Source organism: Scomber japonicus, chromosome 16, assembly GCF_027409825.1.
Source record: "Scomber japonicus isolate fScoJap1 chromosome 16, fScoJap1.pri, whole genome shotgun sequence".
NCBI lineage: Eukaryota > Metazoa > Chordata > Actinopteri > Scombriformes > Scombridae > Scomber > Scomber japonicus.
The window spans coordinates 26,120,219-26,134,170 of record NC_070593.1 but is presented as its reverse complement, the minus strand read 5'-3'; the positions used below and the strand labels follow the sequence as shown (position 1 = coordinate 26,134,170).

The 13,952-nt window shown below is 40.7% G+C and overlaps 1 protein-coding gene across 1 annotated transcript in view; it reads right to left on the bottom strand.

Moving 5' to 3' along the window:
- Nucleotides 1-9,150: 9,150 nt before the first annotated feature.
- Nucleotides 9,151-13,952, bottom strand: part of ccdc88c (coiled-coil domain containing 88C) — a 47,557-nt gene continuing 42,755 nt past the window's right edge. The window contains exon 31 of the mRNA XM_053335342.1: nucleotides 9,151-13,895. Coding sequence (XP_053191317.1) covers nucleotides 13,125-13,895 — 771 coding nt within the window. The 3' untranslated portion in view covers nucleotides 9,151-13,124. The remainder of the gene's footprint in view (nucleotides 13,896-13,952) is intronic.

Sequence of the window (13,952 nt, the reverse complement as noted above, 5' to 3'; positions counted from 1 at the left end):
ATATGGTCAGACTGGTCAAGAAACAACATTCATGCTCAATCATATAGCTTCACTGAAGATATACATAACACATACATATATACAGCATATATGGGACACTGTCATATATGGAAAAATGGGATTCAACCAATCTTACAGCCAAACTAACCAATATTTTTATATTAACAATTGATCAAATGACTATGCATAATCTTTCAGCTCATTGTGTTACAGTCCTGGTGAGGTTCACTCTCAGGCCTGTCATTGAACTTGTCTCCAACAGTACCAGCAGGCAGCTTTTGTTAGTGAAAACGCTACCTGCCAAATACCAAACAGCAGACAGATAAAACACACATACAAGGTGTGTATGAGCGGAGTGTTTCACAGGAAAACAGTCAGATAGTTACTTTAGGTTAGTTTACGGAAACCAAAATAAAGCATAAAGGAGAAAGATCGCTATATTTATATTCACCAGGTGGACAGAAGCACAACTCAGATAAATGTTAATGTTGCTCAATGTCTACCAGGTATGTGAATATGCAACTGTTTAAGTAATATGTTAGTCATGTAGTACATTGTACCTGCCAATAAAAAAAGTCTTTGTCAGAGGATTGAGATCCAACATTTCAACAGATCATATCTTCAGATCAGAACTCAGGTCTGCCTACTTAAATGAATTAGTACTCTGAGCACTGCAAGCTTCCATTCATCTCCACTGTATTGAAATCAGCAGAAATCTCTGCAGTAGAGATCCCAGAATAACAACCAATAACACTCACTGCATGACTGGGCAACACGTGGGAATATATGATTGTTTTGTCCATGGAATGAAGTGACCCTTTAAGATCCAGTCATCCATTTGTTTAATCAGTCACTAACTTACTGTTCCTGTCTTCCGTGAGTCCAGCCAAACATAAACTAAGAAGCATATCTGTGTTTAGCCTCAGATCAGTTATGCCAGTCATCCTGTGAGTGAGTGACTGAGTGAGTGAAGCAGACAGAGCTGCTGTGGTTAACCAGCAGTCATCACCAGCTTGCAGCCAGGACATGCACTGCTACCCACTCTTCCTCATTATTACAGCAGCATGCTGAATACTACCCGAATGATCACAAAGAGGACTATCTGTAAGGATACATTGTAAAGTGTTTGTATTCTTATGCCCAATAGCAAAACTATAATATTCCTATAATATCAGCATAGGAACATGAGCTCAATAGAAGTTCATAGTGAAGTTTAGTATATTTGTACAGCAGGTAGGCCTATACTTCTAGTTTGATGCACATCTAAAGGAGGGAGAGGGTTAGGGTTAGGGTACAACAGGTGAAGATGAGGTTCCTGACATGAACAGCCACTCCCACTCTTCTTCATCAGTCAGGGTTTCTACACATGATAACCCTCTATGAATATTACATGAAGCTCTACAGTCCATATACATGCCACAATAAGAACTGCAGCTTTTTTTCTCCCTAAGCTTCTCAAACATGATCATTCATGAAGTGCAGTCACTGATGGACAGTATAATAGTGTAATAGACTCTCTGACCGCAGCCTGCCAGCTGACAACACTTAATAGTTCCGATACATTATTAATACTTCTGTATTAAATAGACTGTACAGGCGCTGGCATGTCATAATCTCTCACTGCATCTCACTTTATGAAATACTACTAAAATAAAAGCGCGTTTTCATGTCCCATCGCCTCCATTATAATCCCCATTCAACCGGAATCACTTCAACTGTGCGTAAAATCAATAAGTGTCTCAGATGCTAATGAATAAACTCTGTAATGAATTATAAATACAGCAGGACTCTCTCTGCTTCTGCTGTGATCATCTCAAGTTTAACCAACACTTGTTTTAGATTTGAATGAGACATAGTAGAGGATCTCTTACCGCTGTGCTCCCTCCTCTCTGAAGGTCTGCATCACACTGATGTCCGCTCTCTCCACGCGGACCGTCTCTGTTTCTGACGCGCGCACTCACACGCGCACACACACTCCGACTGTGTGAAAATGATCGTGTCTAGTATATAGACTATATACACACACACGCCTATATACTGCCTCTGCGGTCTGTTATCTAGTGAACATTTAAATAGATGTGTGTTGAGGAACAGCGCGTCATTTAAATGACGTTTAATTTTGTCTGTTCAATAACTGACAAAAATCTCACCTCAACTCCAGCTCATGGAAATATTGATATCTACAATTTTGTTTTTTAGGTTCTGGAAACTTTGAGGTCCCACCACCACCACCACCACCCAAGCAAACACCCACGCCCAGAAACACTTGAATAGAAACCAACAATATATTTGTGTTTCAGTTATTTGGATTATTTACTGTTAAATGTTCATATAGGTGTGTTTACAGCACCAGAAGTCAGAAGTCAGGACACGCCTTCCCTTACACTTGAATTACAATGATGTTCAAACTTTTAAATGATTGTCCACTGACACTTCAACCTGTATTCACTGTTTGTTCTTCAGGGTCTCTAAGGTATTGATGGACTAACAGATCAATAAGACATTATACAGGAGACAGAATATAGGTGAGCTCTATCATGGTTGTCCTCAGGCACAGCTACATACTGTAGGAGGAGAAGTACCAGGTTCATATGAAAACAGTTGACACTGGACGACATTAGAGAAGCACGACACATTTAATCAATAGCTTGATTTATATAGTGTATCAAAAAACATCTAACACTAAGAACCAGAGTACAGTCTTATCAGGACACATTAGAACAGAGCAAAGGAAAAACTAAACACCTTCAGCTCTGACTGGGTTTCTAAAGACCATAAGGGTTGGATTGTATCTCATATAAAATAATGTATAAAATAAAAATATTAGAAAACCATTTATATAGGAAAAACAAACTATAACAAATGGTGTATATAAAGAAAATAATTCTGTTCAAGAAAAAGTAGGAAAGGTAAAGGACAGAGACAGACAAAGACAGAGGGAGACAGAAGACACCTACAGTCAGTGAACTCCACACAGACCCAAAGAAAGGGTGTTAAATCAAAGTCAATATTCAAGCCATTAGGCACCAGAGTGTTTAAGGAATAGATCCAATAAGATTCTCTTTTTAATAACAAACTATCAAAGTCTCTCCTTCTTCTAGGAAAGTCACTTTCTCTATGTTCATGTACCACAGAGCACAAAGTGTATGAGCTGCATCAATGAAGTGTGCTGCAACAGGATGGTCATGATTTATATCTTATAGAGCTGCAAGGTTCAACTATACACACTCAGTTATAATGACATGCTATTTGCCAAATGGACATGAGATCATATATATAACACCTTCTCTCAGCAAGGGTTGTAAGGGTAGTAAAGGTGGTAAAGGTAAGAGTAGTAAAGGTAGTAATGCTAGGTCTCAGCAGGGGTAGTAATGCAATGACTTGAAGGACTGGAGCACATATAACTTGATTGTAAAAAGTATTTAAGTGCTTGAATGCCTTCCTCATCTGGAACATTTGTGTACAATACTTTTACATAATATGCAGTATGCAGGGAGGGGGTCCAGGACTCCAGCACTCAAATCATATGACCTGTGTCTTTAACAAAAGAAGGAAGCCATTCAGCCAGAAGTCTGATAAAATAATTAAGTGGAAATAGCAGGGGTGAGAGAGTCAATGCCTGACTCTTTGGGAGAGTAAAACACAGGAGTTGCGGTTCCAAAAACACCTTCTAGAACCTTCTAGAAGAGATACTGACTTTGAACTGCAGGATAGAGTAACCTGGTACATAAAGATAAATATTAGTATGTTAGACCTGATCAGAGCTAAATTTACATGTAATAGACTGAGGGAGACTCAATATCACTCCTGTTAGCTTGCATAAAATAGACCGTTCACTGTCTCCTTTATGGATCAAATGTTATTCTGATAGGGGAACGTATTTCCTTTGCTTCTGGGAAAACTGATTTCCAGATTCCGGACATTTATTTCTCAGATGATTAGTAGGATATTAAAAGAAAAATTAAAAAAGGACCCTGGTGTTTTTTTCCTCCTAGGCATGCCTTTCAGGAAATTACATCTCCCAGCATCATAAACTTCTTGAAAAGCTCCTTTTAATTGCTCTTAAATGCATCTTGCTTTAAATGGATCAAACCTCCCCACCAAGTGTGACCCTGTGGTACAAGGGGATTTTTAACACCCTCACCCATGAAAGGTTACACACTGTTTTAAAGGGAAAAGATGAGTTGTTCATGAGCACTGGAGCACTCTGCTACATTTCCCCATTAAGGGGAATATTTCATTTACCACAAATGACTTATATTACTACCCTGACTACCCTTAAACCCTTTACCACCTTTACTACCCTTGCTTAAAGAAGACGTTATGTATATATATATATATATATATATATATATATATATATATATATATATATATATATATATATATATATATATATATACATATATGGCAAATAGTATAAGGTTAAAGCTAAGTGTGCCTTTAAGGTGTGTATAGTGGAACCTTACATCTCCATCATTTTTTCTCCACATTTTTTTTCATTTCTAATATATTTATTCTTCATCTACTGATGAGATATAAAGTCAATCCTTTGGTCCCGTGGTCATTAGTCAGAACCAGGGTTATTTGGTTTTTCCTTGTAATAGTATTTGTTCTGTTTTAGGGGAATTATTAAAATATTTTTGCATCATGACTATGAGTGTGAGACTAACTTATTTTAAATGATTTGCATATCCAGCTGTACAGAGAAAGTTTCTGGCCACCTGGTGTATGTAACTCCAATAGTCACTCTCCTTTTACCTCTAATTTGGTTTCCTCCAGTTAGGGGAACTTTATTGATCCCCTAACTGGATTGTTGTGTTAATTCAAAATTAACACAACAATATTCTTTAAAGTGATCAAAATACAATGAAATATATAATAAAAACAATCTCCAAATACTATATACAATAAACAATACATGTACAATCCATTAGTGGTAGTGGGAGGTACTGGGAGCTGTGGTGTTGAACAGTCTGATGGCTGATGGTATTAAAGAGCCACAAAGCACTTTGAGCAACACATTTCACATTTATAGTCAGTTAATATAAAAAGGTTAATATAAGTAGTGGTTAGTGCAGCTTTACATCAGTCACTGTTAAATAAAGTGAGTCTAAAACGAGTTGAATCATAAGAGAATACCCAGGGCCGTTTCAAGGAATTTGGGGGCCCCAAGCAAAATGGACTTGGAGGCCCCCCCACCACCACCGCCCGTCGACGCCGACACCCCTGGACCACAGCAAAAAAACCTACGCCTCACCATCCCACCCTGCCTGCCCAAAGCCTACAGGAACCACAGCATAGACACACTGTTGAAGTTCAACCACACATTATATCAATAAAATATTTCTTAACAGTGCAAATACTGCTTACAAATGTTGCATATAGGCTACTGCACACATAGTATATTTACTTATTTTATTTGAACATTTGCAATCAACATATAAACAAAGTGCAAAGTCAGGGGCCCGCAGGTGGTCGAGTGGTTAGAGCGCATGCCATATACGCAGCCGACTCCGGTTTGAATCCCGATCGGAGGTCCTTTGCTGCATGTCACCCCCTCTCTCTCCCATGTTTCCTGTCAATCTATTGATTAATAAAGGCGTCTATGCCAACAAAATCTTAAAAAAAAAAAAAAAAAAAAGTGCAAATTCGGTATTAAATATAAAGTCCAACATAGATAAAAGTACACACGCACATAAAAGATTAACCTTTAAAAAATATGCAAAATATCTACATCTGCTGTTTGCGAGCCTTGGCTTCAGCAAAGGCAACCACAATGTCCTCCATGTCCAAAGACCGGGGAACATCACGCTCAATTGACGTAACGGCCAGTCCTGTGAGCCTCTCTTGGCTCATGGTAGATCTCATGTATGTCTTTATCAGCTTCAAAGCTGAAAAGCTCCTCTCACCTGAGGCCACAGTCACAGGGAGAGTCAGGAGTAGCCGCAAGGCAATGCTTAAATTACTGTAAAGAGCTGCCGAGTTAGTACCGTATTTTCTGGACTATAAGCCGCTACTTTTTTCTCACACTTTGATCACTGCGGCTTTTACTACGGTGCGGCTAATGCATGTTTGTTTTTTTTGTTCGTGGGTGTTGTTGTTACGTACTTTATTTTTTCACTTTGCTTCATGTTTGATACACATTGTTGTCCGACTCGTTCATAGGAGAGAACGGGAGAGTTCGCTCAGTAGGTAAGTTTTAATTGAAAGTTTTCCAATACAAGATGTAGGCTATAATGACAGGTGCGAACGAGGTAGATTACTCCAGTAAAAGTAAGACTTAGTTTAATGACTTAGAAGTCACCAAATGACTTACTTTGACGAATTTCGTTAGCTTATATAATGCAGATTTGTAAAATATTACTTTTATGAGGGTCACAGTCACAGACAATAAACTTACCATGTGAAAATTGTGGTAGCAGCGGGTGTAATGAAGTCCACGCAGCACGCTGTATGCAAACTAATATTAAGCCTATATCCTATTCATTATAATGTCCATGGACATAAATTGAGTTCTTTTGCCTTAATAATGATAAAATAATACACAATAAATGGTCGGATTGGGAACCCATATGAATAATGTCTCCTCACTCGCATTTAGTGTTGCTTGAAATGACCAGGGCTCAGCTAATGTTGCCTTTTAAAACATCGTCGATTTCCCGGGATTCCCGGGAAAATTGCCTCCCTCAAGCAAGGTACACTTGCACTCACAACACACAAGCCAAATAACCCGGACTTTAGGGGGCAAACGTGCTTGGGCACGGACGGTACAATTGCCTAGTGCGCCCTAAATGTGTGTAGTCAGAGGGGGTGATGGTTGCGTGATGGCTGTCAGGCATCGCCGATCGGACCAACCCTAGCTAATATCTCATATTACAACGTGGGACACCTGCGGCTTAAAATCCGGTGCGGCTTGTACAAGTACAAAATTGATTTTCTTTCTAAAATTAGAGCATGCGGCTTTTAATCAGGTGCGCTCTATAGTCCGGAATTTACGTTAGATGAGTTAGCCGCCGAGCTAGCAACCGAGTTAGCCGCCGAGCCAGCAGCCGAGCTAACACCTACTGTGGGCCCCCCCCTTGAGGGGGATTCCGATAACAGTGTCGCTGCACTTTCCTGCATTGACCATCACAGCATTTAAAGGGACGCGCACACAGTTTGTCATTGCATTCAATTCATAACCAGTCGTTGTCTGTAAGGCAATTGCTTGGTTTGCCTGTCCTGTTGCGACGGGCCTGAGAATACCCAAAGTATCAGAGTTCTATTACTAAGATGTGTTCTCAGTGGTTGCAGGTTGCTAAAACTGTTCTACTCCATCCCATTTATATCATTGGTGTTAGACTAAATATTAAAAGTCAGTATAACCACATAGAGTATGATTTTCTGTACATAATAGGTTAAGGTTTATGCTTGCTACCAGACTTTATATAAAGTTCACTCTATAAAGGTCACTTGATCTTTAGTAGGAAGTGTGAGTTTCCTCAAGCAACAACTTTTCCCACCAGTGACACATATGAGACACAAAGAGTAGGTGCTTTCTTCCCCTTTCTCTGTGACTCTTTCTTTTTCTTTTCTCTCTCTCTCTCTCACACACACACACATTGTTCGAGGTCAGTTTCTAGGACGTTCCATAGAACTGCATTCATTTCCTGGAGTCTTGCACTAACCATAACCATCACTGACCCCAAAAATCATGAAAACTTTTTTTTTAACCAATCAGGGACACTTTATTTGTCCCCAATTAGACAAGCTGCCCCCCATTAGCTAGTCTTCAGCCCCCCCCCCCCCCCCACCACCACCACCACCATCACCACACACACACACACACACACACACACACACACAGACACAGTTCTTCATCCTTCCCCTTTCTTTGTGTGCATTTGTGTGAACTTGCCACCATGCTGTGTACGTGAACATTTACATTGCATTTAAATAAAGGCAAATGTGTATATATCTGCATCACTGGATCATCTTGTGTCACAGTGCTCATGCTGCCTTCAGACATACAGGATGGGTTTTAAAGTGTGGGAACAATAGAAGTGAGGAAGAGTGATCATTAAATACCACTGAATGTTTAGTTTACGTGGTTCTTCTGTTGTTAGGAAAGGTGCAGAACTAAAACGTCTTAGGTAAGATTAGGGTCATATTCTGGTCAGGGTGCAGTTGACGTTTTTGTCACACCCATACACACACACACACACACACACACACACACACACACACACACACACAGGTTTAGTCTGCATACTTCTCTGTTCACAGTATATAAAAGTAATGCATTTAACTTTCACAATAAAGTACAAAGTGCATCAGGCTGCATATTACAAGATCCACTCGGTATTACTGTAAAGCCTAATCAATATGGAATATGAGGCTAATACCAATATCATATAACAATCCAATAACATGCTGCATTAACACACATTATGCTGTAAAGCTATTTCTGAGCTGAAAAAGGAACTGTAGAGCTCTAACTGATGATTATTCTCATCGTTGTTTAATCTGGTGATTATTTACTTGATTAAAATAAAATGTTAAACATGTAAAATACCCATCACATGTTCCCAGAGTTTATAATAACATTCAAATTCATTTTTACAGTTGATAGTCTAAAATTCAAAAATAATTTGCCATCAAAGAAGACTAAAAAACACAATATTTCACATTAAAATGCTGGAAAGTGATTTTTTGTTTTTGTTTTGCTTAGAAAATAATTAAAATACATGCTGGTTCATTTACTGCCAGTCAACTACTTGATTAATATTATTCAGTTGTGATGAACTTAAACAGTACATATGAGATGAACAGTACTTGTCATTGGGATTTATTTTATATTACAAATAAAAACACTTGAAATGAGAAAAAGGTTCTTAAAATAGTGCCGATAATAAAACACGTACTGCTCTGCAATCAACATATGTGCACACTGAAAATCAGCTAATATCCATTTATCACAGCACTTGTTGCAGCATGTGTGTTACTAATATTACAATAGCTCTGTTCTATTCATTGTGTATTTCACTGACTTTTATACAGTGACTTCACAGATTTTGTTTGAGATCAAATTTAAAAATCCTGATTTATTTTGGTAATCTGAAGTTGATGTATTGATGAACCCATTAACTGACACAAAGACACAAGCAGTTCAAATTTAAACATTTTTATTACCAAAAAAAAAAAAAAAAGAGGGTGTAATAACATCAGCCTGAATTTCTACTGAATCAATCTAGTAGCCTTTAAACAGCGGTCAACAACGGTGTTAAAGTGTTTCCAGTTAAAGCAGGAAACTTCAGTGACGTCCTTCTGCTTTCACTTCTGTCCTCGCTGCAGCTGTTTGACGCTTTTCATGAATGCTGCGGTTATTCAGTGAAGGTTGCTCAGTGTGCTGACGGGGGCAGATGCACACAAACACACACACACACACACACACTTTCAGAAAGACAATAACTAATAATGCAACACACACACACACACATACAAAGAAGCTATTTTTTAATAAAAGAAAAATTGCCTCTGGGAATTCCATATTTTTTTTGTCTGACATCAGCAAAATAAAATACACACACACACACACACACACATACAGTGAAATGTCTTGAAGCATTACAAAAACTAATATTAGACAGATGCCTTAAGTGCAGACATAAACAAAGGCAACACACAAACACACAAACAGGTAAACAGCAGCACTACTGACAGCATCAACCTCCAGTGTTTCACTTCCTGTCGCTCCGTCGTCTCACCGCAACGTTTTAAAGTATCAAAATAAATGTACAAATATCAACATTTTACAGTCGATCACAGGTTTTCTACCAGTTTACAGGAATTCATCTGGTTTAGATTTGTTGTTTTTTTGGTATCAACATATATTTTCATGGTATAATTCCAGTTTAAAAAGTCTCCCACGTCTTCTAAAGTTTTACCAGTTTATAAAAATCTAACGTCATGTACAAATGTTACAGGTAAAAATAATTTAGCTCCTTGCATATCAGCATGTGCTTTTATTTTGTTAAAAAAATGTTTAAAAAGGTGAGCAGAAAGGTTAGTAATGGTTCCCAAATCTTCATTTTCACCACTCCAGTGTTCGCTCTTCATCCTTGGTGATCTAGTGCTCTTTGTCAGTGGTTTGTGATGCTGAGAGAGGAGAAAGGGGTAAGTAAAGGGGGGGGGGGGGGGAGGGGGGGAGGGAGGGGGGTTCTATATACAAACAGCAGTAAAGACAAAAAGGTCAGGTGGATTGGTGAACAGGGTCCATCATCTGTCTGTCTGAGGGACTCTTTCTCTCTTACACTTCCTCTTCCAAGTATGTGTAAATACACCAAGTATTTGTAAATGCTGTCAACTGAGAACAATGACAGCAGAACCATCCAAGTGTCTGCTGTAGACACACACACACACACAAACACACACACACACACCCACACACACCAGTGAACAGAAACTACACGTGTGTGTGTGTGTGTGATCATGTGGTTTGTGGATGAGCATCTTCCCCCCATGCTTTTAATATTTGACACAGGAAATGTATATCCTGTCAGATCGTTGGGCGATTTCTCACATACGCTTCACTTACATCACTTCTTTTCTCACAATCAATCATTACGGTCTTTAAAGTGTGGTGCTTTAGTATAAATACACTGCTGGAAAATCAAAGTGGTGTGTGATGAGTCACTGATGGTCAGGATGAGCTTGTGGTTATTACAATTAAAAAGGTGCAGTGTGCTGAATTTAGCCGCATCTAGTCCTCTGTGTTTCTACAGTAGCCCAGAATGGACAAAAAACAGACACTGGCTCTAGAGAGGGACTTTTCCTTTTTTTGTGTGTGTATGTGTGTGTGTGTGTTTTGCTGCCACTGTTGGTTCTCCTATATGCTGGCTGGCAGTCTGCAACCTCACCACTAAATATGACTAAATCCAACACACTGCTCCTTTAAGTAGATCAATTTCATTTAATGAACATGTGAGGGTTGGTTGATATTTAACTGCTCACAAACTGTGCTCTGACTAACCACTTAACTGTGTTTGATCTAATACGTTTTTAAATGTGATCATGTGAAAAAAATCAGTGGCTGAAATCTGAAAAACAACAGCTTATATTCCAGTGACCCTTTTGGACTCATCTGATGACAATAAGCCAAAATGACATGTTCTTATATTGTCTTCGGTGAATGCAATGCACTTCTATATATACACACACCTGCAGGCAATTTTAGTTACCTATTAATCTAAGTTACATGTCTGTGGTGTGTGGGAGAAAGCTGGAATTTGCCTTTAGGCTACCGTAATTATTGCAGTAGCAGTGCAACTGAATTTATATTATAATTATTCGATTCATCATTTGGACTACAAAATGCTATAAAATATTCTTTAAATGCAACAATTTGCCAGAAGACATGGTGAGGAATTTGCATTGCATTATTTGCATTGTTAAACTTGCATCCCAACTGTGCTTGATTAAATAGCAAAAACCATGATAGAAGATTTGATCTACATCGCCCACCTGCCCCGTGACCCATGTGATACTAACTGTGTAACATATACCAGTGTGATATGCTAGTGTGGTGCACCCAAGTTAGAGATAAGCAGATGATTTTGGATGATTACATATAATGAGTGTTTATCTACAAACATTTGGTGTATTCACTCATGTGAAAGTATCGCTAAAGCTAACTCACAGCCCTCCTCTCTCTCTGCTGTGCAATGCTTACAACTGTCTGGCTAACTTAGCGTGCAGCAGTACAGCCTACCAAAACACAGCGGTCGACCCAGCAGTGTGTGTGTGTGTGTGTGTGTGTGTGTGTGTGTGTGTGTGTGTGTGTGTGTGTGTGTGAATTAAGTCCAGCTCAATGGTTAGGAAAAGCCGCAACCAACCCCCTCAAGGACAATGCCTGTGTGTCTGTATATATCATTAAATATATGTGTGTGTGTGTGTGCGTGTGTGTTTGTGAAACTAGTGTTGGCTCGGGCCGAACAGCGTTTCCAGTAAAGTGTCGAGAGTGTTGCATGCTGGGACAGAATCTAAAGATGGAGGGAGAGAAAGACTGTAATTTAACTGGGAGGAGGCCCCTCTATCTCTGTCCTGTTTATCTATCCGTCCTCATGTCACTCCATCCGTCTCTATATCTGTCCCTCCGTCCTGTCGCTCCTTTGTCTCTATCTCTACATCCACTGCTCCCTCACACACCCTCTCCCTCCTCCTCCTCCTCTTCCTCCGCTCTCATCGGTTTTTTCCAGTGTTTGTTCTCGATGGCGGGGGGAAGATACATTCAGTCGCTCTAGTGCTTCTGGTCACCTTCTCTTCAGATGGCACCTCGGTGACATCCAGGTAAACATTAAGCAGGGGACCAGACAGCAGCTTGTGTGCCTGTGTGTGTGTGTGTGTGTGTCAGTCAGCAGTCAAAGAGTTCCAGCTCATAGACAGAGCCCGTCTCTAGTGTTCTGCTCCACAACTTCCACTTGTCCTCTGTTCCTTGTGGCCTTTAAAGTGTTATTCTATTCATCTCCAATCTATATGTGTTCAAATGAGCACTTTTCCTTTTTTTAAGTTACTAGCTTTAAAAAAAAAAAACAACAGCAGGATCATCAGCTGGTCAGTTGAAAACGATATAATAATAATTAAAAAAAAACTGCTTTGGTGGCTGCTCGGGGCTTTGTGCTGGATCACAGTAAAAACATGGTGATGATTCCACACAGCAGAGGTTCATACATTCCAGCGTTGTCACCGTGTTAATAGTGTTGCAGTGTTCAAGTCTACAGGAAGCTTGCAGCGGACTCCCAACACATCCAGCAGCTGATGAGACTGATGTGAGACTGTTATTGGCAGCAGGTGTGTAGAATCTGGTTGTTCGTGTACAAAAATACAAACTGAGCCTCTTTACGCAGATATGTGTGTGTGGCTTATCCCAGGATTTAGACAGATGTCCAATTGATGCTGTGTTTAAAGCAAAGCTTAACTACAGAGATGTAGAGAGTGACAGTATTTATCCACAGTACAAAGAGTGTAGACTGAGCAGGCTTCTCTCTGAGGGTTTGGATTCAGCCTATAAAGCACCAGTAATCGGCCCCAGCTTCAGTATTTAGACGCAGCCACGCCCATAGACCTTGCATTGGCTGCAGTGTTTAGACGCAGCCGTACTCATACCACACAGTCTGGGGGTCGTTGTTGGGGTCGGGGGACGACGGCGTGCTTTTAGGGCGTTCCACAGAGCCGCACCTCGCTCTCTCTCCGTCTTTCTTTAAGTTGGAGGAGTCACCCGACCGCCCGTCTCTTATCCCCTCCCCGTGCTCAGAGGTGTCTTCTAAGCGAGAGGCGGGCACAGCCCTGACCGGGGTTACCATGGCAACCTCTCCTCGCTGATGGAAGGAGGAGGATGAGGTGGGGCCGTTACGAGAGGAGGGAGTCCTCGTCCTCTCTCTCTCTCCGTGTCTCTCCGTCTGCAGGTTGAGAGAGGACGAGTGGTGAATGGGTGGGTTCAGGAAGCTGCCGTCTGCGTGCTGATTGGTTGGTCCGACCAGACGAGCCGAGAGCGGCCGTTCTCTCCCGTTAGCTCCTCCTCCTTGTCGCCGAACCACCACGTCCGATTGGCCAGGGGAACCTTCGTTTCCGCGGAAACTGTCCGGCCCATTGGAGCGGAGCAAATCGACGGAGGCCAGGCTGAACGCCCTGCTCAGCGATTGGCTGTTTCTCTGATTGACGGGTTGGCCCGATGCTGGGGATTGGCCAACAGGCTGGCGTGGAGACGGCTTCACGCTCTGGCCTGGCCTCTGGTTGGATGGTTGTATGGTGGGCGTGACATAGCTGGTGGGCGTGACTTGGTCTCTGGTAGACGCTGAGGGGGCGGGACTTCTGAAATAGTCAGTCATCAGGTCCTCTCTGCTTTCTGTAGACACCTGACCAACAAAAACACAAACAACCAATCACACTTCAGTTAAAGCAGATTTTAAAAA